This window comes from Eumetopias jubatus, unplaced genomic scaffold (assembly GCF_037043125.1).
Source record: "Eumetopias jubatus isolate StellerSeaLion01/CBP00866 unplaced genomic scaffold, mEumJub1_p1.0 scaffold_5, whole genome shotgun sequence".
Lineage (NCBI taxonomy): Eukaryota > Metazoa > Chordata > Mammalia > Carnivora > Otariidae > Eumetopias > Eumetopias jubatus.
The window spans coordinates 112,633,872-112,658,679 of NW_028274811.1; the positions used below are offsets into that span (position 1 = coordinate 112,633,872).

The following is a 24,808-nucleotide window of genomic DNA, read 5'->3' on the forward strand; positions in this document are numbered from 1 at the left end:
ACATCTGTAACAGAGCCCTCCAGGCAATAACTGACATTCCTCATTTCCTTATGAGGAAACCTATTTGCCATTCTTTTTTGCGGGGGGTGGGGGTGGAATGAAGGTCCAGGAAACAGACTTGTCAAGGTCACAGAGCAAGTCAGGGTGGGGGTAGGATTTACTGTGTGCCAGGCACCATGGGAAAATGAACGTAAAACAGCCAAGCCCTCAGGAAGCACCCAATAGGCTGGGCCAAAATGAAATGAGTAAGACCTGCCCCCTCGCCTCTGCCCTCCCTGGGCTGCTCCAGCTCGAGAGCAGCCAGTGGGGTTGGAGGCCCTGACCCTGCCGGGAAGCAAGGCCCATCTGCCCACAGTGTCCACAGCGTCTGTCAGCACCCAGGATAATACATCACAGGGGCCGCACCACCCTCTCCTCTTCGCGGGCCCACTGGCCAGGCTCTGCCTGCTCCACTTGGAAGCGGAGTGCAAATTAATGGAGAGTTAATCAGGGAAGGAAGGGATATTAATAGCCTCAGCCCACCCCAGCCTTCCTGAGCTGCTCTCAAGCCAGAGGAAAAGGAGTCTTGAAGAAATCCCAGGGAAAATGCTTCAGTTTGAAGGTCTAGAAGGGGCCTGAATTCCGGAATGACATAGAACAGGATTTCTGCTACAAGGGACAGAAATCCCGCCTGTCCAGGAGACTCAACTGGGCTCCAGAAAACCCAGGAAATCGGTTTTTCCTTTTTTTCCGGCAGTGGGTCCACAGATTTCATCAGAGTCTAAAAGGACCTGGTGACTCTCCCCTCAACGGATCAAGAACCACTGATTGAATCCACCACATTCCTTCCTCATTCCCCACATGGGGAAACTGAGACCCAACTCAGGGAGCTCCCTGCCCAAGACCACACAGCAAACTGACAGAACAACCAAAGCCTGCTTCCTCCAAAAATACTTAGCGACGGTTGTGGTCCTGGCGGGAGGGCTCTGGAAACGCAGAGACACAGAGGGCACCGTCCCTGCCCCCGAGGAGCTGTTAACCCTGTCACCGTGGCTTGCCCTCCACGTTCCCAGTCTGTTTCCATAGCAGTGGCACCATCTGACTGGGGGAACCCGGCTCTGACCCAGGCAGCATGGCCCCAGGATTCCCAGTGGCCAACTGAGAAAACCGAGCTTGCGGCCGAGGGAGAGCCCACGACGTGAGCTTGAGGTTTGTGGAATGGGCCACATCTGGTCCTTGGCAGGAAAGAAAGTATCACCATCAGTTCCTTCATTCAACGCATGTGATTGAGTCCTTACGACGTGTGACGGCCCGAGACTAATGCAATGCTGTTTGTCCTCAAGGAACTCACCCTCTAAAGGGCACGGAGACACAGGCACGCCCGTGCGTGCGCACACGCGGATGGGAGCCCAGGAGAGGAACTCACCAACTGCCTAAGGAGGCGACAGTAGAGCTGGGCCTTGAGGGATTTACTCATTTGATAGCTGTTTGTTAAGGCCCGAACGAGTGCCAGGCTCTGTGCAGAGCCCGGGGATAGAACAGTGCATAATGCCATTGTGGCCCCCAAGGTCATGGGGGTTTATGCTGTGTGTGGCGGGCCGGGGGGGGGGGGGGCAGGCACTGATCACATAATCACACGCACAGGGGCGCATCCGTGGGTAATGGGTGGAACTGGCCTGGGCTTGGGAGGGCAGGTGGGGGTGTGCACACCGTGACGGGGGAGGGACTGGGTGGGCAGGGGTCGGCCAGGGTGCTATCCGTCTGTGAGGGTCCTGCCTTCCTCGCTGGGCTGGGAGCCCTGGGGCCACATAGGCTCACTTGTGCCCAAGACCATTTCGAGCACAGAGTGGGACCTTGGCAGGGGCTTGCTGGTGGGACTGGCCAGTCTGAGGAAGTGGGGGCCTGTTCAGTTCAGGTGGGTGTGGTCTCCATGAAGCATCTAAACCTCTCTCGCTCACCAGCTCTCCATGACCTGAAAGCATTTTCCGGAGGTTAGCCCCCTCTGAGGGAGAAAGCAGCATAGCGTAGGTCTCATCCCTGTCGTTCAAATAAAGAATGCAGGTCCCTGGACAAAGCCAGAACTGGAGCCCAGCCATGCTGCTCTGCATAGCGTTGGTAGAGAGGCTGCTCAGCACGGAGGGGTATGGCTTCCTCAGTTAGAGTCTTCCCCGGGCCCTTCCAGCTGTGTGACCTGGCACCAGGTTCCTTAACCTCTCTTGAGTTTCACTTTCCTCACCTGTAAAATGGTTATTAATAGTCCTTTCTTTATAGGTTAGAATAGACTTGGGAAAAATCCAGACTCCTCACCATGACCCACGAGACCCTGCATGATCCGGCCCCTGCCTACCTCTCTGACTCTCCCCTGCTACCCGCAGCTCTTCTGTTCCCCAACACAGCAAGCTTTCCTGCTCCCTGGCTCTGCCCTTACTGCTTCCTCTGCCTGGAAAGTTCTGTCCCCACTCTTTGAGCTTCACACGGCTGATCCGTCTCAACCTCCAACTGAAGCATGGCCTCCTTGGAGAGGCCCTTCCTGATCATCCAGTCTGGATCCCCTTCTCACACCCGGCTCGTTTCTTTTGTGCGCGCGTCACGATGACCACGGTTTCTGTGTTAACTGAGCTCCGGTCAGTTTTCTCTCTAGATTATAGACAGCACAGTGCCTGACAAGAAGAGGGAGCTTCCATTTCTAGGAGCACTACAATCCATCGGGACTGAGATGACGCTCATGGCACACCAGCATGACACGTGACACGCGCACGGTCCATTACTGGTATGATGATTATCTTGCCAGACAGACATGGGGAGCGAGGCCTTCTCCTGCCAGTCTTTATGGGGGAGCAGATTTCAAGGAAAGAATAATACATCTGATTGTACCCATCACTCAGCTTCAACACGGCGGATCTTATTTCACATACTGCCCTCCCCGACACACCCACACCCACAAATGCATGCAGAGCTTGCTGTATTTTGAAGCAAGTCCCAGACATCATAATATTCCATACTCGGGGGCTTCTTAAAGAAAAGGTTGCCCATCACGGGCCCCTGAGACTGGACGCAGAGCATGCAAGGTGAGAGGCATTGATATGTGCTGCAGTTCTCAGAACTGCCTCTTTTTGAACAATCTCTAGGCCCCAGCTGAAAAATGAAGACAGCTGTACCCGCTCTAAGAGTTGTTAAGAGAATTAAATGAGTTAATAGACACAACAGGGACAGTCCTGCCACAAAGCAGTTGTTCAATACATGTGAGTCATCTCCATTATGGTGTCGCTGTGGTTACAAAGCCCTGGCTCAGGAGGGAGGCCGACTGGGTTTGCAACCAGCTCAGCTACTGACTAGGTGAATCGCCCTCAGCACATGACTTAACTTCCCGAAGCCTCAGTCTCCTCACCTATAAAATGGGTTCATAATCACACCTGCCTCGCAGAGTGGGGATGAGAATTCAGTGAGATAATACAGGGAAGGGAGGTCTCGGGGTTTTAAACCACCTGGGGCCCATAGGGGGGCTCCTTCTGACTGGGGGGGGGGATTGGCAAGAGCAGCTCTTCCCGGCCCTCACTGTGCGGAGGTGGTAACAGGCCCGGTGAGGGGGTGAGAACTGCCCAAGATCAAGGGCAGATCCAGGGCAAGAGGCAGGGTCCCAAGAGCTTTAGGGGGTGATGAGACTTCTCTGCCTGAGCAAATGCAAAAGCAGGTGGGGCAGGGCAGAGCCAGGCTTTCAGGAGCAGAGAGTGACCGCAAGCCTCAGAGGACATACCTGGAAGAGCTCGGAGTCATCGGGGCTATAATGGCTGGGTTCAGTGTCGGAGTTCTCTGGGCACCACTGCAGCTCCCCGAAGCAGGTGGCTGAGTCAAAGTCGCTGGCGTCCAGCTGGGAGAGGTCAAGCTCAGGAAAGTCAGCGCAGAGTTGCTCCTCCCCGGACCCCCCACCCTGAGGAGACAGGAAGGAAGGAGGCGAGTCAGAGCTGGGCTTGGCTGGATCCGGGCATGGGCCGAACTTCTTACTCATGGTGCTGCCAACTTGGACCTCCGGCAGCCCTTGGTCAAGGCCTGATTTTACCATGTGACCGACCAAGGGATATCAAGGTAGGCCCCACCCTCTGGCAAGGGTTGAATCTACCAGGAGCTAAGCTAAATCCTGCCTGCTGTTCTCTCCCCTCTTCCTTTGCTCTCCTACACATCCCTCAAAGCCCCACAGCACCTCTTTCTTCTTAGCAGAACTACTGTGTTAAAAACTTCATTAGAAGCTCTAAACAGATACTCATTTCCTGTCCCCACCTGAAAGGGGATTTCTGGAATGCAATATTAACAATGAAACAAAACCCAGCAATAATAATGGCTGACATTACTGAGGGATGACGATGTTCTGGAGAAATACTCATCCATGTTCTCAGCGACTTTACAGGACTATGCGTAATGTCTAAAATGTGGAAGACCAGCCATCCGTGGACAATAGGTAAATAAAACTATAATCACCTGAAGCCTGGAAAACCATGGTGCCTCTGAAAAGAATGAGGTAGAGGTATATGCTCTCCAAGACACATGAAATGGAAATAAAAACTAAATTGTAGAATATAGCGGGTAGACTATAATCTCACGTGCATAAAGAGGAAAATCAAACTACATAATTCTTTGTGTACGATAATACATATGCAAATGTACAGGAAAAGGTCTAGAAGGCCCTAAGCGCACCTGACTGTGGTGGGTGGGGGAGGAGGGAGGCATGGAGGACTATGGTAACAGCACTGATCGAACCAGCGTATCTCAAAGTGTGGTCCCAGGACCGGCAGGGTCAACACCACCTGGGAATGTGTTAGAAACAATGCAGGTTCTCAGGCCAAACGCCGGACCGACTCATCAGAAGGTGATGGCTTTCTGACCCTGGTCTCCCCCATTTAACAACAACCAATAGAAGGGATGCCCTGCAGATTGAGAAACAGCCTGAGCTGGGAGGCTGACCCAGAAACGGCGTACCACAGGCTTTGGGGTATGGCGGACCTAAATCATAATCCCCACTCGCCAGCTATGAAACCTTGGGCAAATCTCCTCTCTGAAGCTCACGAGCCTCATCTGTAGAATGGGACAACACCCGCCTCATAGAATTAAGATTAAACAAGGCAATGTTACAGCCTGGCTCGGAAGAGGCTCAATAAATGGTAGCTAACAGTACTAACAACAAATAAGAAATAAGAATAATAAAAACAATAAAGTGTTTCATGGCGGGCAGAGAGCGTGGGATGGCCTTAGAGAACAAGAAAAGGCCTATGTGACACTTAAAAGAAATAGGTTTTGCGCAGGCCTCTTCCTTAATTGTTCCCACTTACTAAGCCTCATAAATTATGAACAAATGTATATTATTAGCTCCACTCGACACAGGAAAAAGGCTTTTATCTGAATTTGGGTCAAATGTCTTAATTGGCATTTTGCAAGAATCCTGTACCCACGGGCAGCACCAGGACCAGGTTCTCTCAAGTGGCTGGTCCCCTGCTCTCAGACTTGGGACCAGGGTGCTCGGCGAATCTGTCTCTGGGGACATCCCTGGGATCGCCCCAGGCCCCGCCCAACACACCCTACTACTACGGGTCACCACCACTCGGCTGCCCTGGCCACAGGGCACACTCGGTGGATTCTCAGCTTCCTTCTCCTCGCGGTCCCGTCAGACCGTGGGGATGCAGAGGTCTTGCCTGTTCTAGATGGTCTGTTTCCAGTCTTCGGCTATGGTGAACAGATCTGCAGTATGTGTGTACAAGTCTGTGTGTGGACATACGTCTTCAGTTCCCTTGGGCAGATACCTGGGAGTGGAATGGCTGGTTCATGTAGTAAGTGTATGTGATTTTGTAAAAATGACAGAATTGTTGTACCATAGTCCACGCTCTCCGCCTGTACTCAGAGGGCCCACTGTCCCACACCCTCCCCAGCACCTGGTGTTGTCAGTCATCTTAATTTTAACCAAGTGAGTGAGTGTGTTCCAGCATTTATTAAATGCTACTATGAGCCAGGCACTGCACATGTAAGACTTAGTTTATTCCCTCACGAGTTGACATTTTGGTAGGGAAGAAAACACATAAATATTTCCTTATAGGTCATGTTAGTGCTCTGAAGGAAACGGGCCAGGTGCACTGAGGGAGGAGAACAGAGGGAAGGAAGTCTGTGTTAGTGGGGGGCAGGAAAGGCTTCCTGAAGAGCTGGTGTCTGAGTTGAGACTTGGAGGAGTCTTCATCTTCAGTGGAAGATGTGGGGAGGAACGTTCTAGGCCGAAGGCCCAGCAAGGCAAAGACCCAAGCGTAGGCGGAGGCTAGAGCATGAAGCCCTGACCAATGGTCGGTGAGGGTGCAGCTCAGGGAACGTGGGGGGATAGGGGGAAGATGCCTTCAGAGAGACCGGTGGAGGATGGATCGGGGAGGGATTGTAAGGGATTTGGGTTTTACTCCAAATGTGATGGGGGTGGGGCCAGCATTGAAGCAGGCAGATGGGTTAGGCAGGTGTAGCATCCAGGAGAGGGGCGAGTAGAGGGGCTGGGAGGCACCACTCAGCCACCGCAAGGGCTGTGGAGCAGGAGGGAGGGCCAAAGCAGAGACACCTGAGTGCTGGGCAGCTGGGGTCTCCCTGGTCAGCAAAGCCCCCAGCGATGAGCTCTCTGGGGAGTTCTATGTCCCTGATCCCTCTCATCCCAGTAACTCAGAGAAGCCACATCTGTAGGACTTGCTTCTTGAGGCTTAGAAACCACTATAAAATCAGAGTCCCAGAACCGCAGACCGGCCAGGAACTAGCAGCCCTGAGAGGTTGTCCAGGAAAGTCATTGCAGACAATCTGGGAGTCAGAGGCCCCTTCAAGAACCAGGCAAGAGCTATGGATAGCTTTTTTGCTGCCCATAAAATACGTTTGAGCAATGCACGTGTATGCAAGAAATTTACACTTAACCCCCCGGCCTTCACAAATGCAGCGTAAGAATCCCTGGCCTGGTTGGTCTACCCCCTTCACTTTGCAGATAGGGAAACTGAGGCCCAAGGAGGATAATGGATTTTCTCAGGGTCATCCAGGGAGTGTCCTTCCCATCAGAACCATGCCGCCTCCTTTACAGAACACCCATAAAATGGCCGTGACTACTGCACTTATTGATTATTCATAGCAGCTCAACATACTCAAAGTGTACCCGGGACATAAAAATAAAGAAACCTCAGCTTCGAGGCCTTGTCGATTAGGGCTGAGGCCACTCTCTGGCTGAAAACCATTAAGCACTGCATTAATAGTGATTTCTCTGGCCTTCTCCATATTTAGAGAGGCTTTTTGAAGGGGTGCCTTGCGTGACCCAGTTCTCTGTGAAAGGTCTGACTTGAGGCCTCGTTCTGTCTTGTCCCTCCTCTGCAGGCCCCCTAGCGGCGCTGGGGGGCACAGCGGGACTGACAGCCACTGAGCGCTTACCAAATTTCAAGGGCCGCACTAAGGGATTCCTAAAGCAACCCTTGCAGCGCAGGTGTCCCTATGTCCATATCGCTCCTCAGGGAACTCAGAGATCTAGTCCCCTGTAGCAGTCTGCCAGGGCTGCTGTAACAAAGCACCACAGGCTGGGGGCCTCAAGACAGGAATGTTTGATCTTGCAGGTCTGGAGGCTAAAAGGCTGAGCTCCAGGTGTTGGCAGGGGTGGCTCCTTCTGAGGCCACTCTTGCTGGCTTGTGGATGGCCTTCTCCCTGTATGTCTTCCCATCGTCTTGCTTCTGTGGGTGCCTGTCTCTGTGTCCACACTTCCCCTTTTGATAAGGAGACCAGCCATACTGGATTAGGGCCCATGCTAATGACCTCACGTTAACTTAATGACCTCTGTAAAGACCCTATCTCCAAATCAGGTCACATTCCTAGGTGCTGGGGGTTAGGGCTCAAACGTATCTTCTCTTGGAAGACACAACTCAACCCACAGCCCCCAGAGTTCCAGAATGGTGAAGCTGAGATTCAAAGCCAAGTCTCTTTGCTCCCTGCAAAGCGTGTGTCATCACCTGGCATCTGCTTCTGAAAGTGGAAAGGAACATTCAGGACCATTTATTCCCATTTACCGATGGGAAGGAAGGTGGGGGCTTCCGGACAAGGGCTGAGGAAGATCCAAGTCACACGGCAAGTTCATGGCTACGCAGGGACAGGCCTGGGGCCACACACACACACACACACTGCGCTGTGCACTGGCCTCCTGCAGATGGCCCCCTCGGGTCCCCACCATTGGTCCGCTTACACCCCTGCCATGGGATGCCCCTCTGGTTGGGGAACCTTCTGTACCCATTCCTCCAGCAGCATCACATCCTGGATCTGAAAAGGCCGTGGCTGCCCCAGCCAGGGAGATAAACGGCCCTAGCAGTGGATTAATGGTGTTTTGTACAGATTCACATAAGTGGCTTCATTGGAAGCCTGTGTATCTTGTTGGAAATCGATTCCCTGCTTAAGAAAGAATGCATCTTCAGGAAAAATTGGTGGCTCCACTTTCCTGACTACAATCAGCGAATCGTCAAGCTTAGGCCCTGGCCTAGAGCACACTGTCAGAGTTACTGAGCAGAAGGAAGCAGGAGGGGGAAGAAGGCAGCCTGCAGTGACAGAGCTTGGGTTCTGGGCCCGTCCACACTGACCACGCGTCTTTCACCACGTGCGCACTTCACTATGTCACCTACCCTCTCAGTTCTCACTGCCCCTCTAGGAAAGAGAACATCCAACAGACAGACCTGTGGACCCCTCTTGCTCAAGTATTCGGTACAATTCTGTACTAATCTAGTTTCTGAAATCCACATAGGCTTTCAGGAAATATCTAGGTAGAACTTGGCACTTAACGAATGAATGAATGAATGAATGAATGAATGAATGAATTTCCCGTTGGGGAGACAAAGGTGGAGCGCGGAAGGACTGTCGTGAAATGGAAAGAGGCCTAGACAAAGGTCTGGGCCCTGGCTTTGCCGCTTAACACTAACTCTCTGAGGTCAGGACATAACTTTGGCCGCCTCAGCTTCTATTGATGAAACAGGGATAATAAAAAGAATCCTGCTTCATAGTGTCCTTACAAAGATAAAGCAACATAGGTTGGGAGCCTAGCATACATCAGACACCCCTTGAGTAGTGGTCACAGATACAGCTCCTAGAGTTGACTTTCAAGTGACATTCACAGCTATGGTCTCACTGGTACCTTCCCGTCCAGGAAGTGGTCAATGGTCAGCATCCCCACTTGACTGATGGAAAAATGGGGGCTCTCAGAAGGTCAATGCTTGACCTTGTCTTCTGACCCATCCCCTCAGTCCTAAAACTACTGGCTCTTCCAACCTTGTGTTCCTTCAACCTCCACCAGCCCCCTGATCCCAGTTTTATCATCGCTCATGGTTTCTGTGGGAGAAATAACCTTGCCCTGACAGCCAGACTACACTGGCTCTTTCCAGACCTGCCTGGGATGGCGTGGAATGGGGCCCCCAGCCGGGCCCGACAGACCTCTTGACCACCATCTTGGAGACTCTAGTACAGGATGGTAGTTAGGGTGGCATGCTACTGTCGCTCAGAGCCTCCTCCACTGACAAGAAGCTGTATTTGATGGTCTGAGCCAAGTTTTCCCTTTTAAATTGCAATCAGGAATGCCCAGACCAGCCATGGGATCTGCTAGGGTGGCAGGTACCTGGCAGTGGGGTCACCTTCCCCGCCTTCCTAACCATGGTGGATACCACCAACTGAACACCACTATACTTCCTGCTGAGGCCCAAGCCTGCTCAACATGGAGTCTTAGTAGCCACTACTAGTCAATTAGAACTGGCCTGGTCTAGACCGATGACTCTGGACCCATACTTGCCTCCTAAGAAGGAAGTAAGGTAGATGTTCATGAAGTCCCTGCAAAGCCATTTCATTAAACAGATGTTTTCTTCTCCTCCCACCTCTGTTATCTGGCTGGCCTCCCACCCATTCCCCTTCTTAATGGTGGCAGCCTACTGATGTTTCTTGGGGAAGCTGCCCCTCCATGCCACCCAGACGGTCCAGGTAAGCACAGTCTGGCTAATTAAAATGCTTCATCCAGTGACCACAACAAGTAAGTACTTCACCTGGTTCAGGGGTAGATCAGAGTGAACACCAAGACTTTGCTAGAGCATTTAAATAAAGGGACTCAGCCGGCTGAATTTAACTGAAATGAGAGTCCCGATAAAGTAATTTAAACACTTGGATCCAGCTGTGCCTGAAGCCAGTGTATTCTCTTTACTCTGCAGTTATATGAGTGAAAAAGTTCCCTTTCCAGATTACATGCCAGTTGGAGTTTCTGTCACCTATCAATGAAAAAGTTATGACTAATTCATCTCTCTTACATTAAAAAAAAAAATCTAATCTTCCCACTGTCTTCCAAATTAGTACAAAAACTCCTAAAGAGCCTTCTAGGAGAACAGTAAGAAGAGTAACTGATCTTAGTCCACACGTAAGTACTTACAGCATCCTCTGAAATAAGACCTCAGGAGCCACAGACACAAAGTGAAGCTCCAGAAAGAGTAAGTAGAAAAAAAATTTTTAAAGATTTTATTTATTTACTTGACAGAGAGAAAGCGAGCGAGCCAGAGAGCACAAGCAGGGGAAACAGCAGAGAGAGAGAGGCAGGCTCCCTGTCAAGCAGGGAGCCCAACGTGAGGCTCGATCCCAGGACCCTGAGATCGAACTGAGTCAAAAGCAGATGCTTCACTGACTGAGCCACCCAGGCGCCCCAGAAAATTGAGGGGTTCTGAGCCCAGCCTAAAAGAATAAACACCCAGAGCTTAGATAAACCAGGCCATTGAAAGGCTCTCCCACCAAAACACTCAAGGCTAAGCTCCTCAACCCACCCCTCAAGCTGCCCGCTCAGGGCTTCATGTAAAGGCGACCCACCAAAGGACATCAGGTCTGATGAGAGTGTGTTCTCCAGCCTGGAGAGCAAAACGGGTTCCAGGACTCCACACTGGGCTACAAGGCCAGGCCGGACCCACTCACCAGGAAGGTTGACCAGTTACCAGTGACCTTCGGTAGGCAGGGCAATAGGATGGAGCTCTCCTAACCTGCCAGCCACACTAGCCAACATTGTCCATCTCCTCCTGTGACGAGTGTTCACGGATGCCCAGAGCCCCAGAGCCGCAGAGGGGACTCTCCAGGGTACCTGCCGGCTGGGATGCCTGTTTACTGGGGGTCAGCTGTGCTTCTTCCCAAACCCGTGTATTACTATAAATGCTTGATCCCACGGAATGAATCCCCAATCTGGAAACAGGCACCCTGGTGCTGTGGGTGTGGCCTATGCAGGAGATGAGCTGGGATTTCGGTGCTGGCACCACAAACAGCCCTAGAGCAAAAGACTGGAAATAATGTGCATGTCACGTGGCTTCGTTATTATGTTTCATAATTTTGTACTTTCACTGACTTCTTCCAAGAACTCCCCTCTCCAGCCCCCACAACACCCTGCCACCCCCAGCTACTGTTCCCACTCCCATCAGATAAGATGATTGTCCATGGTTTGCAAGGCACAGGAAATCAATCCTTACAACGGACTACAAACACAGCACAGAACCAAGGGGGCTGGGTGCTGGAAGACTCTGCGGAGAGACTTGTAGAGACTCATCTCTTATTTTGCAGCTAAGGAAACTGAGGCAGAAAGTCTCCTGGGGTGGGTGTTATCTTACTCCTTTACATCTCCTTTCTTCCCCCTGTTGTCTCCAAGCGGCCCCTTAACCAACAGAGATCTGCAAAGTCTCTTGGAGCTGCACCCAGCGAGGTCACCTGGGGTGGAGCAGCTCTTGGACTGCCCAGCCAGGGCCCAGGTGCCCCTCCCTTGGCAGCTACACCCCGGGCCCACTGCGTCCCTGCTGGCACCTGTCAGGGCTGCCTTTCAGAAGGCACAGGTTGCCCCCAGGGCTCAGGAAGGTGGTGTGCACTGCATTTTTTATTTTAAAACAGGAAAAGGCTGAAGTATCTACTCTGCCACTTGAGTGAGCAAGGGAGCGAGCGAAGGTGTTTTGGGGACAGTGTGATCCGCGCATTGTGCCTGTCTGCAACTGCAGTCCATCTTACGCACTTGAGTTCAAGGGCTCTTGAATTCTAGGGAGAGTGGCAAGAAAAGTGCTCAGTGAACTGCACAACATGTGCAGGTAGGTGTTGTTAAGATCTGCAGAGGAAGAACTGGCTCTGGCTCATCACTTGCTACTTACAGGGCGTCACCTGGCCTCTTGACATCTCCTGAGACCAACCTCCCCCATGGAACGGTTGCAGGGCTTGAGTTTCCAGCCTGGGGCCTCTGGGCGGCCGCTCCCTCCGCCCAGCCTGCCTCCTCTCCCTTGCATCTTCACACGGCTGGTGGCTGGTGGCTTCTTACCATTCCCACGGCAGATGAAGCGCCTCTCCCAGCTGGGCCTTCCTGACCATTGCATCCCACAGCAGCTGCCCCGTTGCCCCACTGCCACGCCCTCAGGCAGCACTTTCTGTTCCGAGAGCCTCCCCTGCCTTTTTTTTCAGATTTGGAAAAACTTGTAAATATACAGAACATAAAATTTACCACTTTCGCCATTTTTAAGTGTACTGAGTGCAATGACGCTGTTATGAAGCCGCCACCACCAGCCCTCTCCAGAGCTCATCCCCAGTTTTCACGCATCTGCCTCTGCGCTGTCGCCTGCCCCGACTCGTCGCTCCCTGCGAGTGGGGCCTGTCTTGGTCCCTGCTGTTTCCCCAGTACCGAGCGGGTACTCAGCACACAGTAGGTGCTCAATAAACCAAATGAGATCAACGTGGCCGTGCCTGGTAAACTGGGCCTGAAAGTAAGAAGGCAGCGGGGATATTTTTGTCCCATACAGCCCCAAGACGAGGCCAAAATGCCCGGTAGCCTCCGTGACCAGACCATGATTTCCAGTTTTGTCCAACTCTGTGGGGGCAAAACCGCCAAAAGCTCCTTTTCTTTCCCGGTTCCAGGCCCCTTTGCGAGGTCAAGAATGAAGATATCGGATCACACAAACCACCTGACATGAACACTCACCATTTCAACACATCAGCTCGACCCAGAGCAACATTTTATCAGTCGCTGAAGGGCAAGCACAAAAATAGACTGCAGAGAGCAAATGCCACTCTCAGCAGTGGTATAAAGGCTTTGGCATACGGCAACCCGCGGCCTAGGGACCCAGGAGGTGGGTCCCCGTCACACTAGTACACAGAAATCGGAAAGTGGAATCAGAGCCAGGGTTAGGATGAGGGGAGGGAGGCACCCCCCTTGGGCACCAAAAAAAAAAAAAAAACAACCCTCTGTAATCAAGATAGATCATATCTAATGCAACACTCTGAAAAAATCAAAATTAATACAAAAACCCCACGATGAGCAAAATATCAAAATTCTAAATAAAAGACAGGCCAGTAGCACTGATTCTTCCTTTTGCTCAGGTACCTATGTGACTCTGTATGGTACTCCTGTTCCTGCCTTGAAATCAAGATTTGGTGTTTGTTCCGCATGGATATTTAGGTGCCAACTCATTCTTTGTAAACGTTGCATTAAAATATGATTTCTCTTAATTACTGACTTTTTTGGCATCTCCATCAGTTTTGTGCCTGAGCCATGTGTCTCCTTTGCCTCACCCTAACGCCAGCCTGGATGAGACAGTATGTGCAGATGACTAAAGGGAGATCAATCATGACCAAGATCACGTCACTCTGGCCTCCGTTTCAACATCTCTACAAAGGGACCCGTACCCTCTGGTGGCTGTGGAATTATCCCGGGCCTGTCCAGTGTGGTGTTTTAGATGGAACCGTGTTTGGGAAAACTCTAAAGTGCTGTCTGCATGTGAGGAACTGTTGTCAGACTTATATCAAAGGTAGTGAAATGGTCCAACTGAGCAGGAAGCTGCATTCAGTACCGAGGTAAGCTGCAGCACACTTGCCCTATTTATAATGAAAGGAGTGAAGTTTGCTAAATGGATAGATTTTGCTCAAGAAGAGAAAGAGATGGGGGGCCTGGGTGGCTCAGTCAGTTAAGTGTCTGCCTTCGGCTCAGGTCATGATCCCAGCGTTCTGGGATGGAGTCCCCACATCAGGCTCCCTGCTCAGTGGGGAGCCTGCTTCTCCCTCTGCCTGCCCCTCTGCCCTGCTCATGCATAAATAAATAAATAAGTAAATAAATAAATAATAAAATTTAAAAAAGAAGAGAAGGAGATTAAGGGTGTCCAGGTGGTGCAGTCAGTTAAGCATCAGACTCTTGATTTCAGCTCAGGTCATGCTCTCAGGCTTGTAAGATGGAGCCCCACCTCAGGCTCCGTGCTGGGTGCAGAGTCTGCTTGGGACTCACCCTCTCCCTCTGTACCCCCAACGACGTACATGCATGCGTGTGCACGGTCTCTAAAATAAATAAATAGGGGCGCCTGGGTGGCTCAGTTGTTAAGCGTCTGCCTTCGGCTCAGGTCATGATCCCAGGCTCCTGGGATCGAGCCCCACATCGGACTCCCTGCTCGGTGGGAAGCCTGCTTCTCCCTCTCCCATCCCCCTGCTTGTGTTCCCTCTCTCGCTGTCTCTCTCTCTCTCTCTCTGTGAAATAAATAAATAAACAAAAATCTTTAAAAATAAATAAATAAATAAATCTAACCAAAAAAAAAAAAGGAGAGAAAGAGATTAGAGCAGACTCACGGTTCTCCCTGCAACCAGGACATCCCCTCCCGTCCTGATCCCTGTCCTGAATGGGAAGAAAGGCAGAGGGTTTCAGCTCGCCCTGAGAAACATGCCCACTCCATGCTGCGGAAAGGGGCAACTGCCGACATTCTAATCAAGTTGTGGCAATCCTGAACTGGCTGGTGCTTTCCTTCCTCATCACATTTTGTGGGGTTTCCTCAAAATGTGAATTTCCTCAGTGGGTGGGTGGGGCGGGGGGTCTAGCAGGTACCAGCCATGAAACAGCACCTGGCTTTGGGATGACAGAAAAGTTCTGGAAACAGAGGGTAGTGATATTTGTATGACACTGTGAATGTGCTAAATGGCCCTGAATTGGACCCTTAAAAAAATGCTCAATTTTATGTTATGTATTATTTTACCACAACAAAATCAAAATAAATATTAAAAAGTCCCAGAGACATTAAAAAAAAAAAAAAAAAAGGAGCCCGCACGCTCCGTCTGGAGGTATTCTCTGGGGTCCTACAGTGTCCGTATTCTTTGGTTCTATTTATGTGTCTCTTAGCCCGGCTGCCAGGAGACACTCAGAGAGCTGGGCCAGGGCTCGGCTGAGAAGCCCTTTTGCCTGTTAGCACCGTTATAAATAATCTAGAAGGAGGCAGAAAGGGGGTCCTGGCTGGGGACTGAAGGTCAGGCAGCCCCTCTGTGGCATTTGAGGTCACGTCACGCTCAACAGGCCAGCAAGGTACCAGCTCACATCTCCAGAACATTGCTGCCCAGCAGCGACTGCAGCTCGGCCCCCGTGCCCGCGAGCCTCGGGGCAGCACTCCCACCAGGAAGGGCAGCACTAACGTGGCTGGCTCCTGGGGCTTCCCAGCAGGGACCGGACCACTGGGTGGGTGGAGGGGTAGTGGGTAGCTGAGGATCTCCCCGCCCCCCAGCCTGGCGGAAGTCAGCTCCCCAAGAGCACAGGCCAGGGCTCAGCCACCGGCACACCAGCCTCAGCTCGCCAGCCAACACACAGGACCCGCTGAGCGAGAGATGACTCAGCAGCGCTCAGCCGCTCAAGCTGCAACTGCCCCCCTGCTGGGGCTGCTGCACAGCGTGGGAGCCGGGAGGGGCCTCCCAGCCCATCTGGCCCCGTGGTTCCCACGCTGGGCTCCCTGGGGAACCCCCTGCATCATCTCTCCCACAGCCCACCAGGGCCCTGGGCTTTGAAGTGGGAGAGATTATGAGGGAGTTAATTAATTAGTTTTTCCCATTTTTATTAACTAAAACCCATACAGTGGCGACCCAGCATACTCCAATCGAACCGAAGTGAATTCAACATTATGAGCTTGGCAAAACACAAATATATAAAAAGCCAAATTTCTATTTCTTCCTTACATATTAGAAAGACGGTGACATTATACTTTGCACATGAATTCCAGATTTCCCCATACCCACACACTCATACAGACTTACTATTCACACACACTATTTCATGGGCCATGGAAGGGCTTTCCGAGGTTAATTTGAATCCTCAGCTGAAAAAGCCAGTCTCCAAGTAGGTGGAGCACCTGGGGGGCACGTGAGAGCCCAGCAAAGGGGGCACTCCCCCAATCGCAGATGAAAAAGTAAGGCTCAGGGAGGTAACAGGACTTTATGCTAAGCAGAATGTGAATCCAGACCCAGCTACCAAACCCTCTGCTGCTACACCCTCCTGCCCCTGCTTAGGTTGACCACAGCTGTCAGTAACCCTATGGGTGGTGGGGGAGCTCTTTTCCTTGCTCTGTGCAAGTTTATCTACTAGACTTTGAAATAATGGGGAGGGGAAAATGTTCTCAAAGCCCTGCTAGTACCTTGGAGATTCCTTCTGGGTTTGGGAAGCCCAGGCTGCAAGCTGCTGGTGTAGATCAACAGAGGAGGGAGCCAAGGCCCCACCCGAGAGGGCAAAGGGGACAGGGGAGCAGGGGCGGGCAGAGCTGAGACTAGGGTTAGTCACTCTCCTTTTTAAAAGCCTTGCCTGACTTCTCACTGCCCTGGACAAACACTCAAAGTCCTCACCAGGCTATGAGGCCCAGTGCGGCCTGGCCTGCCCCCTCCCCAACCACGTGTTGGACTTTCCCACCCACCCCATGCGGCAGACACAGTGGCTGCCTTCTCCCTGCAACAAAACCCTCTGGGCTTGGGCTTCCCACCTGGGACACTTCCCCAGGTCCCTGGCCACGTTGCCAACATTCAGTCTCAGTGAGAGAGGCCTTTCCCAACACCGACTCACCTGGTCACAGTGAAGGTTACCCACGGCACAAACCCAGGGACTGTCTGTCTCCCCTCCAGAATGTACACTGCACCAGGGTAAGGGACTGCGCTTGGCCTCTTGTCGAATCCCGGTGCCGGGAACCGTGTCTGGCACAGAGTGGGGACTCATTAAACCTCTGTGGGATCGGTGAGGCAGATGGGGAGTTGGGACAGAGCCCCCATTTCCCAGGGCAGTTTTGGCATCTCTGCTTCACATCATTGTGATCCCTGCAGAGTCTCCCTCACACACACCCCCTGCCTTTCCCGCGGGTGGGGAGGGGGTGGTTTCCTTCCACATCCATTTATTCCCTTATAGAAACTCCTGCCTTTCCTTTTCCAGTGGGTCAGATGATGAGAAACTCAGACCCACGGGCTCCCAGATAAAGCTGGTGGGAAATAGATTCTCTTTGGCCCCAGCAGGCCCTCCCTGGTCATGTGGTCAGCAAGGGCCAGACGAGAAGGGAGGCCAAGAAGGCCTGCTTAGCACACCCCCTCCCCCTCATGTCCCCCATGGCTGAGGCGCTGGCTCCTCCCAGCCACAGGTGGACCTGCCTTACGTGTGTTGACCAGGAACATAAAACGGATTTGCATACGGACAAATCCCCCATTTCCATTCCCTTCTTCTCCTGTGTCCCACGATGTGGTACCGTCACCGGCTTCCCGGCCAGAGCAGGGCTTGTTTAGTAAGCACCTAATGGTGGAGGAACACGCACCCAAACTATGAACGGGAAACCATCTGACAGTGCTCGATTATTACCGAAGCCTGATGGGACATAGGCAGGAAGTGGGGAGCGGAGTTCCTGCCATCCCGGCATGTCGGTGTCATCTGAACCTGCCTTTCTGCCACATGAGGTTTCCTTCACCCTACTCAGATTGGAGGTCTTAGGGCTCCTAAGAATCCTCTATGCTGTGAACTAGACCTTCTCCCATCTGTTCCTCACAAGACAAAGGTTAAACCATTTTTCCGTTGGGGGAAGCTAAAATTCAGAGAAAGGAAATAATTTGCCCAAAGTCACACGGAAAGCTCAAGAGAGGGGCGCCTGGGTGGCTTAGTCGGTTAAATGGCTTCCTTCGGCTCAGGTCATAATCCCAGGATCCTGGAATCGAGCCCCACATCAGGCTCCCCGCTGCAGGAAGCCTGCTTCTTCCTCCCCCTCCCCCTGCTCGTGCTTTTTCTCTCCCTCTCTCAAATAAATCAAATCTTAAGATTTTATTTATGTATTTGACAGAGAAAGCAAGCACAAGTAGGTAGAGCAGCAGGCAGAGGGAGAGGGAGAAGCAGGCTCCCCACCGAGCAGGGAGCCTGATGCAGGGCTTGATCCCAGGACCCTGGGATCATGACCTGAGCCAAAGGCAGATGCCCAACTGACTGAGCCACCCAGGCATCTCTAAAATCTAAAAAAAAAAAAAAAAAAGAAAGAAAGAAAGAAACTAAAAAAAAAAGCTAAAGAAAGGAGCAGGACTCGCAACCCCAAGACAGCTGACTCCTAGTTGAAGCAGCAGTAACAGAGAACACTGACTGGGGGTCACAACACCGAATTCTCTGCGCTACTGGCGTGCAATACTTGATTGAGTCCCTCTACTTCTCTGAGCCTCAGTTTCCCTATACTCCAACACTGGCCAGCACTGGAGACCATGGTTGGTCACCTGAGGCTTTGGGACGTGCAGGCTCAGCCCGTGATGTGCTGGGCATGGTGGGAAAGCCTCAGATGACCCCTCAGCGGCTGCTAACAAGGGGGAAAGATGGTACAATCAGTGGTGGCCACTGAGGGATGGAGCTCGTGGTGGCATGTGTCTGCACGGGCGTCACAGGAGGGCATGTGCAAGATCTGCTAGCTCCTCACTATGCTATTCAAAGTGTGGTCCGTGGACCAGTAGCATTGGCTTCATCTGGAGCTTACTAAATTCTGCAGACTGTCATGCTGAATCCCAGACCTCCTGAATCAGAATGTGCATTTAAACAAGATCCCCAGATGATTCACAGGCACATTCAAGTTTGGGATGCAAACGTTTTTAAATGACGAGTCAGGTTGTAGCATGTGATCTTGGGTTCAGCACCTCAATCCTTTGAGCCCCAGCATCCCTGTGTAGAGGACAGATAATGACGTGCACCCCTCGAGGGACGGCTGTGAGGGTTATGTAAGATGGTGCCTGCCCGATGCCCAGCAGATAACAGGCATGAACTGCTGGTTCCTTTCCTTCCTGGAAGGCCTCTCCTTCCATTCCGAGTCCTGCCTGCATATCTGCGAGGCGAGGAAAAGACCCCCACGGGACGGCAACAGATGGGGACAGGGCGGGAGCAGAGGGAAAGGAAGACTGAAGAGGAAATAAAGAAGCAAAAGAAGCAAACAAAAACCAAGCAGCAGAGACCATCTGAATCCCCAGGAGGCAGGCGACATGTGAAGCCCAGAGACGCGGCCGTTTCAGCTCACATCCTGCACCAGGGCACAGCCCGAAGCCGCCGGGCTGGGGGGGACAGAGGACCAAGGGCTACACACTGTGTCCCCTCAGGCCAACATGTGACAGTGCCTTTCCAGGAGGCTCTGCACTGTCCCTGTGGCCAGGGCGGACACGACGCCCATGGTCACTGGAGCAACCAGACAGAAGCCAGGGGCTGGGCCGAGCCCTGAGAAGGGTCACATTTGACTGGAGGACACTGATCCAGGGACCGTGCTGGACAGCGCAGGGCTGAGCTATGTGATCTTATCAGAGTGATTTAACCCCTCTGGTTAAAGCTCAGGAAAACAGAGGAAGATATTCTTAAGAGAGTTTAAGGAGAAGGGCTTTGTGGAGCGTCTACTGCAGAGTAAGGACTCAAAAGATAATGACCACGAGTGAGACTATTACACAAGAGTCCTGAAGCAATTGCTGGCGCAGCTGCCGCCTCTGTGGGCTGCTAGGGCTTCCTCACTGCCCGGTCACTGTTAACACTTCACTGACCCAGTCCACACTGGCATCAGCTCACACCTGAACGGCAGCCACTCTAGACCCCTCCAAGCTTCTGGACACGAGCCACCAGAGCCATCTTGTCAAGATGCAGATCTGATCCCCCTGGTGCCCTGTTTAATACCCAGCCTGCCCCCGATTCCTCCCAGATAAAGACCCAAATCCTTCCTGAGGCCTGGAAGGCCCCCCGTGTGATCTGGGTCCTGCCTACCTGTCCCAGTATTAACCTACCCCTACCTCCACTTTTGGCCCTACTGGCCTTCTTTCCACAATAGCACTTGCCAGGGTCTTTTCCTACACAGGGTCTCTGTGTGTGCTGTTCTCTCTGCCTGCAACGTCGTCCCCACCCATAGACCTGCTGTGCCCAATTCTCTCTCTCATCTGTCCTTCACTCTTTACTTCCCAGGGGAAACTTTCCTTGAGCCCCGAAGACCACCTGAGGAGCCCTACCGCACCTTCTCGCAGCCTTCTGGAGGTCCCTGAGGACTTATCACAGGGGCTTATCACAGTTAGTAATTACACATTTGTTTGAATGGGCATCTTATTAATGCTCACTGTTCTATCCCTGGCACCTGGCACATAGCAAGTGCTTAATAAACACTTGGGTGGTGAATGAATAAACCCATTGTTGGGCAACTGCCTCACTCCCTCACCCCCTCGGCCTTAACTTTCCACACACATGGAACAAACCCCAATGCTGCCTGATCTTCAACCTGCATCCATGACCCGCTGGCCCAGTGCCAGAGATCCAAATGTTTCTAGATCTGATTTTCTTGAAAGCAGCTTTGGGACACGGCCAGGGTAGGCGTGCGCCGCCGGCCTCGGCAGTAAACGCTGATGAAGCTGTCTGGACCAGCTGAGCTGAGATCAGGAAATGCCAAGATTTAAAAGCATCCGGAACCCATTTATTTATTGTTGTTCTTGCACTTCCAGGCTATTTTAAGCTTCAGATCGATCTGTTGGCCCTCTTCTCTTCAAATGTCGCTCAGAAACCCCCCACGTGCACCTAGCGCTACCTGTCAGGGTTCGGCTGCCCCTGCCCCATATGATACAGGACAGCAAGATCCACAAAAATGGGCGACTGCTCTTGTTTGCCAGGTGCCTCTGCAAGTGGTAACTGCTTTCACTCCAAGTCCCTAACACCCCCCCCCAAGGGAAACGTTATTAGCTCCATTCGAAAGATGGGGACATCGAAACTCAGAGAGGTGAAGAAACTTGCCCGGGGTCACACAGCTGGAAAGTGCCAGAACTGGGATTCAACCCCACATCTTCCAAATGCAAAGGTCAGGCTCGGTTCCCAGCCACTTGGCAATATTGCTTCCCCGCGGGCCCGCACCAAAGCTCCTTGCACGCACTGTGAGTTTTCTCATCTTGCTGTACCCTCCCAGCCACCCGCAAGGACCACACAACCAGTCGGAGCAACCTGCCCCCACGTGCACTGCTGTGGGGTGGCCAAGACGGCTTGCCACGTGAAAAGGGGAAGTTAACATTATATGATCCTGTTTGTGCTTTTCATAAAAAATGATGGATGGATAGAAAAATAGATGCATAGTTCACATATTCACAGACTGTCGCCAGAAGGACACAGGAAAATATTAAGAGAAGAAAATACTAGAAAAATATTAGAAATGGGAAAAAGGAGTTGGCTGGGGACAGGGGAAGGTCAGAGAATATTTACTTTCTGTTTTAAGTCCTTCTTTCCTCTTGGAAGGTTTTATTTTCCTTTGGCCATATACATGCAGCAACCCATCCTCCAAGGTCCAAGTCATATGCCTCCTCCCCTGTGAAGCCTGCCTTGATTGTCCCAGCTTGGCCCTCCTCTCAATCCCTACCATATTCTGCCTGCATCTCCCAGGCACATGGGTCACTGAGCCTGTGTCCTCCAGTGCATCCAGACAGAGAGTCCCCAGGCAGGCAGGAGCCCCAGGGCCCGAGTCAGTGTCTTGGGCCTCCACGGTCTCCCCCACCCTGAGCCGGAGCCTCTGCTGAGGCAGGGGGATGGAGAGCCTCGGGGAATGAATAACTATTTCATTTTCTATCTTGGTCCATGGCCTCCCAAAGCCAATGAAGTTGGAAACTCAAAAATGGAACTTGGGGGCAGGGAGGCGAAGAGGAAAGCAGAGAATCGGGGAGGGTAAATTCAGCTCCTGGAAACCTGCCCAGCGCTCATCCCTGGGAAATGACTCAAGCACTGCTTATGCCAGCAGACAGTCCATTTGGGCCCTGAGGTCACCAAATCTCGTCATGGTCCTGCTTATTAAATATAGAGGCCACCACGTCTGGTGCCGGGGCTGAGGAAGGGACTGAGAGACAAAGATGAGAGGCAGGGAGTCTGTCCCCTGTCAACCAGTCCTGACTGCTCACCTACGAAGCCCTGGGCACTAGCTGAGACTGGATCCATACGTCAGACGTAGCTCCTGGCCTTGGTGACGATCCCGTCTTGCCTCTTCCCCAGCGAAGGGGCCCCCGCCCTCCTCCGTACCCAGCCCCTGCCTGAGGACCTCTGAGAACACACTTTCCAGACATCTCATTGACACTGTCCAACAACCAAGTAAAGGCAGACAGACACACTGGCCAGCCCATTTTACAGATGAGGAAACGGAGTCCTAGGTAAGTAAGGTGCTTGAGATCACACAGCTAAGTTAGTGATGCTGAAACTGGACCAAGGTTGCAGCGAGGGGAAAAGAGGGAACTCAAACTCCGTTAGCTGGGGCTCTGTGACTACAAGCAGGCCACCCGATGGCCCGAGGGCTCACTTTTCTCCTTTGTTCAGTGAGCTAGGCGGCTCCCCACATGCAGCATGAACGTCTACTGAGCTGGGGCCACAACGCTTCTCTGTCTCTGACCACACACCCACTGGGGATGCAGTGGTGGGCTGAGAAATAGTTAAATGCACAGGACAGGGGTGGGGCCTCTTCTCAGACCTCCACCCCCTCCCCCGCCCCCACCCTCCAAGATCTGGCACAATGGAAAGCTAAATCATTTCACTGGCAAGGAAAACTTTCTTCTATTACTAAAACACAAAGGTATACTATGGACTGGAATGCAAAAGCTGTATTAATCTTTTCAGATAAAATACGAATGGTTTTTGTGCTGTGGAATCTGTTTAAATCAGTTGTCAGTTTCACTGACAGGACTACTTTGGAGGCAGCAACGGGCCTGTGAAGAACACTGACTTTGGAATCAGAAAGGTCTGCATTCATTTCAGCTCACTCACTCAACCAGCTGTGTGACCCTGGCCAAGATACTCACCCTCTCTGAGACTAGCTTCTTTATCTATAAAATGAGAATAATAAGATCATGCTTGTAAAGTGGCAGTCAATCTCTTTTGAGTCATCGGGTCCCACTGGCAATCTGGTGAGGCCTATAAACTTCTCAGAATGTTTACGAATGCATAAAGTAAGTACAATGTTTTAACAATGCATAAAATAAAACAGCATTATAAAGGAAAGCAATAATATCAAAACACATTTATAAAATATTAAAAAGAATAAATTTGTGTTACGGTAATAGAACATGCTTCCTTATTACGATGTTAAATAATAAGCTCTAGTAGCAAGTATAATAATTACCTGTAATTTCTCCCTTTATCTCTCTTTTTTTTTTTTTCAAGAGAGGGAGGCGGGAAGGGGAGAAGGAAAGAGAGAATCCCAAGCAGGCTCCATACCCAGCGTGGAGCTTGATGCCGGGACTCAATCACACAACCCTGAGATCATGACTCGAGCTGAAATCAAGAGTCAGACACTCAACTGACTGAGCCGCCCAGGCACCCCTATAATTACCCATAATTTCAAACTGCAATGAGCATAAATATTTCCAGATAATTGAAATAACTGTAATGTGATATGTAAATAACTGTGATTTCCATTGGTGACAAAAATCACAGGTCCCACTAATATTTTCACAGTTTGTCATCTATGTTCATAATGAATGGAAATTCTAAATTTCATTTAGAGGTTAGCAAGAAAAAAAAAATTCACTTAGAGGTTAGAGATAATTTTTTTTCCTATCCAAATTCACAGACAAACCGCCCCCCCCCCAATTCTAACCCCTGGGGTTGGTGGATGTGAAGGTTAAGAAGCTCAGTTATAAATCATTTCACACAGTGCCTGGCTGGCTCAGCTGTCTCGGGCTCCGCCCCCACATACAACAGGGCCCAAGGCTCCAGCCTCACGCCATCAGGAGAGGAGTCAGGAGTCCTTTCGGGGAGTGGCGGGAGCAGCCCTGAGTCCATGAAGGGCCCAGGGAGGGATGTGGGTCATGCAAGGGCTATCGAGTGAGTACGGGAGGTCCTTAAAGCTAATCCAGAAGCTTAGGGCTGGAAGAGGGTTAAGCCCCAGCTAGATGTGCACTTGGGCTCTCAGCTCAAAACAAAGCGGTTCCTTTCCTACATTAGCTGTGTCCTCGGCTACTCTGGCAAAGGAGCCCTTTCAAATCTTGTCCCTTGACATCTCCCCTTGGTTGGTTTATTGGCACCTCAAACTATTGGCACCTGAACTTCATGTTCAAATGGAGTTCTATTTCCATCCAAGCCAGTTTCTCCTTCAAGTCTTCACGTCAGGAAGTGGCAAAACCCTCACCCAGCCGCTCAGAAGCAACACTCAGCACACCTCTCTTTTCCTCACACTCAATACATCGGCCGCCGGTCCTGTCTGCTCTCTCTCCACCTCTGCTCTCACTATACTATCTCATGCTACCAACATCTCTTACCTAGACTCATACAGGGCGGCCTAGCAGGTCTCCCACTTCCATACTTACCCATCCCATCCCAAATTGGTCTCTCCCAGAGTAACCAAAATCATCTTCAGAAAATGTAAATCAGACTATGTTGCCCCACTCCCTACTCAAAACTCTCCAAAGACTCTCCTATTGCACTTAGGATGGAATTCAAACACCCATGGCTGATAAGGCCCTCGCCTATATTGCCAGCATCCTCCCTGGCCACTTTCTAACTCACTCACCATGCCCCCCACATCTTGGCATTCTTCTGTACATTAGAACTCAGAAGTTGGTC

At 51.6% G+C, this 24,808-nt stretch overlaps 1 protein-coding gene across 3 annotated transcripts in view; it reads right to left on the reverse strand.

Annotated features, from left to right (window-relative positions):
- Nucleotides 1-24,808, reverse strand: part of PPARGC1B (PPARG coactivator 1 beta) — a 103,844-nt gene that overhangs the window by 24,853 nt on the left and 54,183 nt on the right. For all 3 annotated transcript variants that reach the window (XR_003609855.2, XM_028106563.2, XM_028106562.2), the window contains exon 2: nt 3,734-3,907. Coding sequence is in view for 2 of the 3 variants with exons in the window: in XM_028106563.2 (XP_027962364.2) it covers nt 3,734-3,907 (174 nt within the window). In the remaining variant the exon portion in view is untranslated. The remainder of the gene's footprint in view (nt 1-3,733; nt 3,908-24,808) is intronic.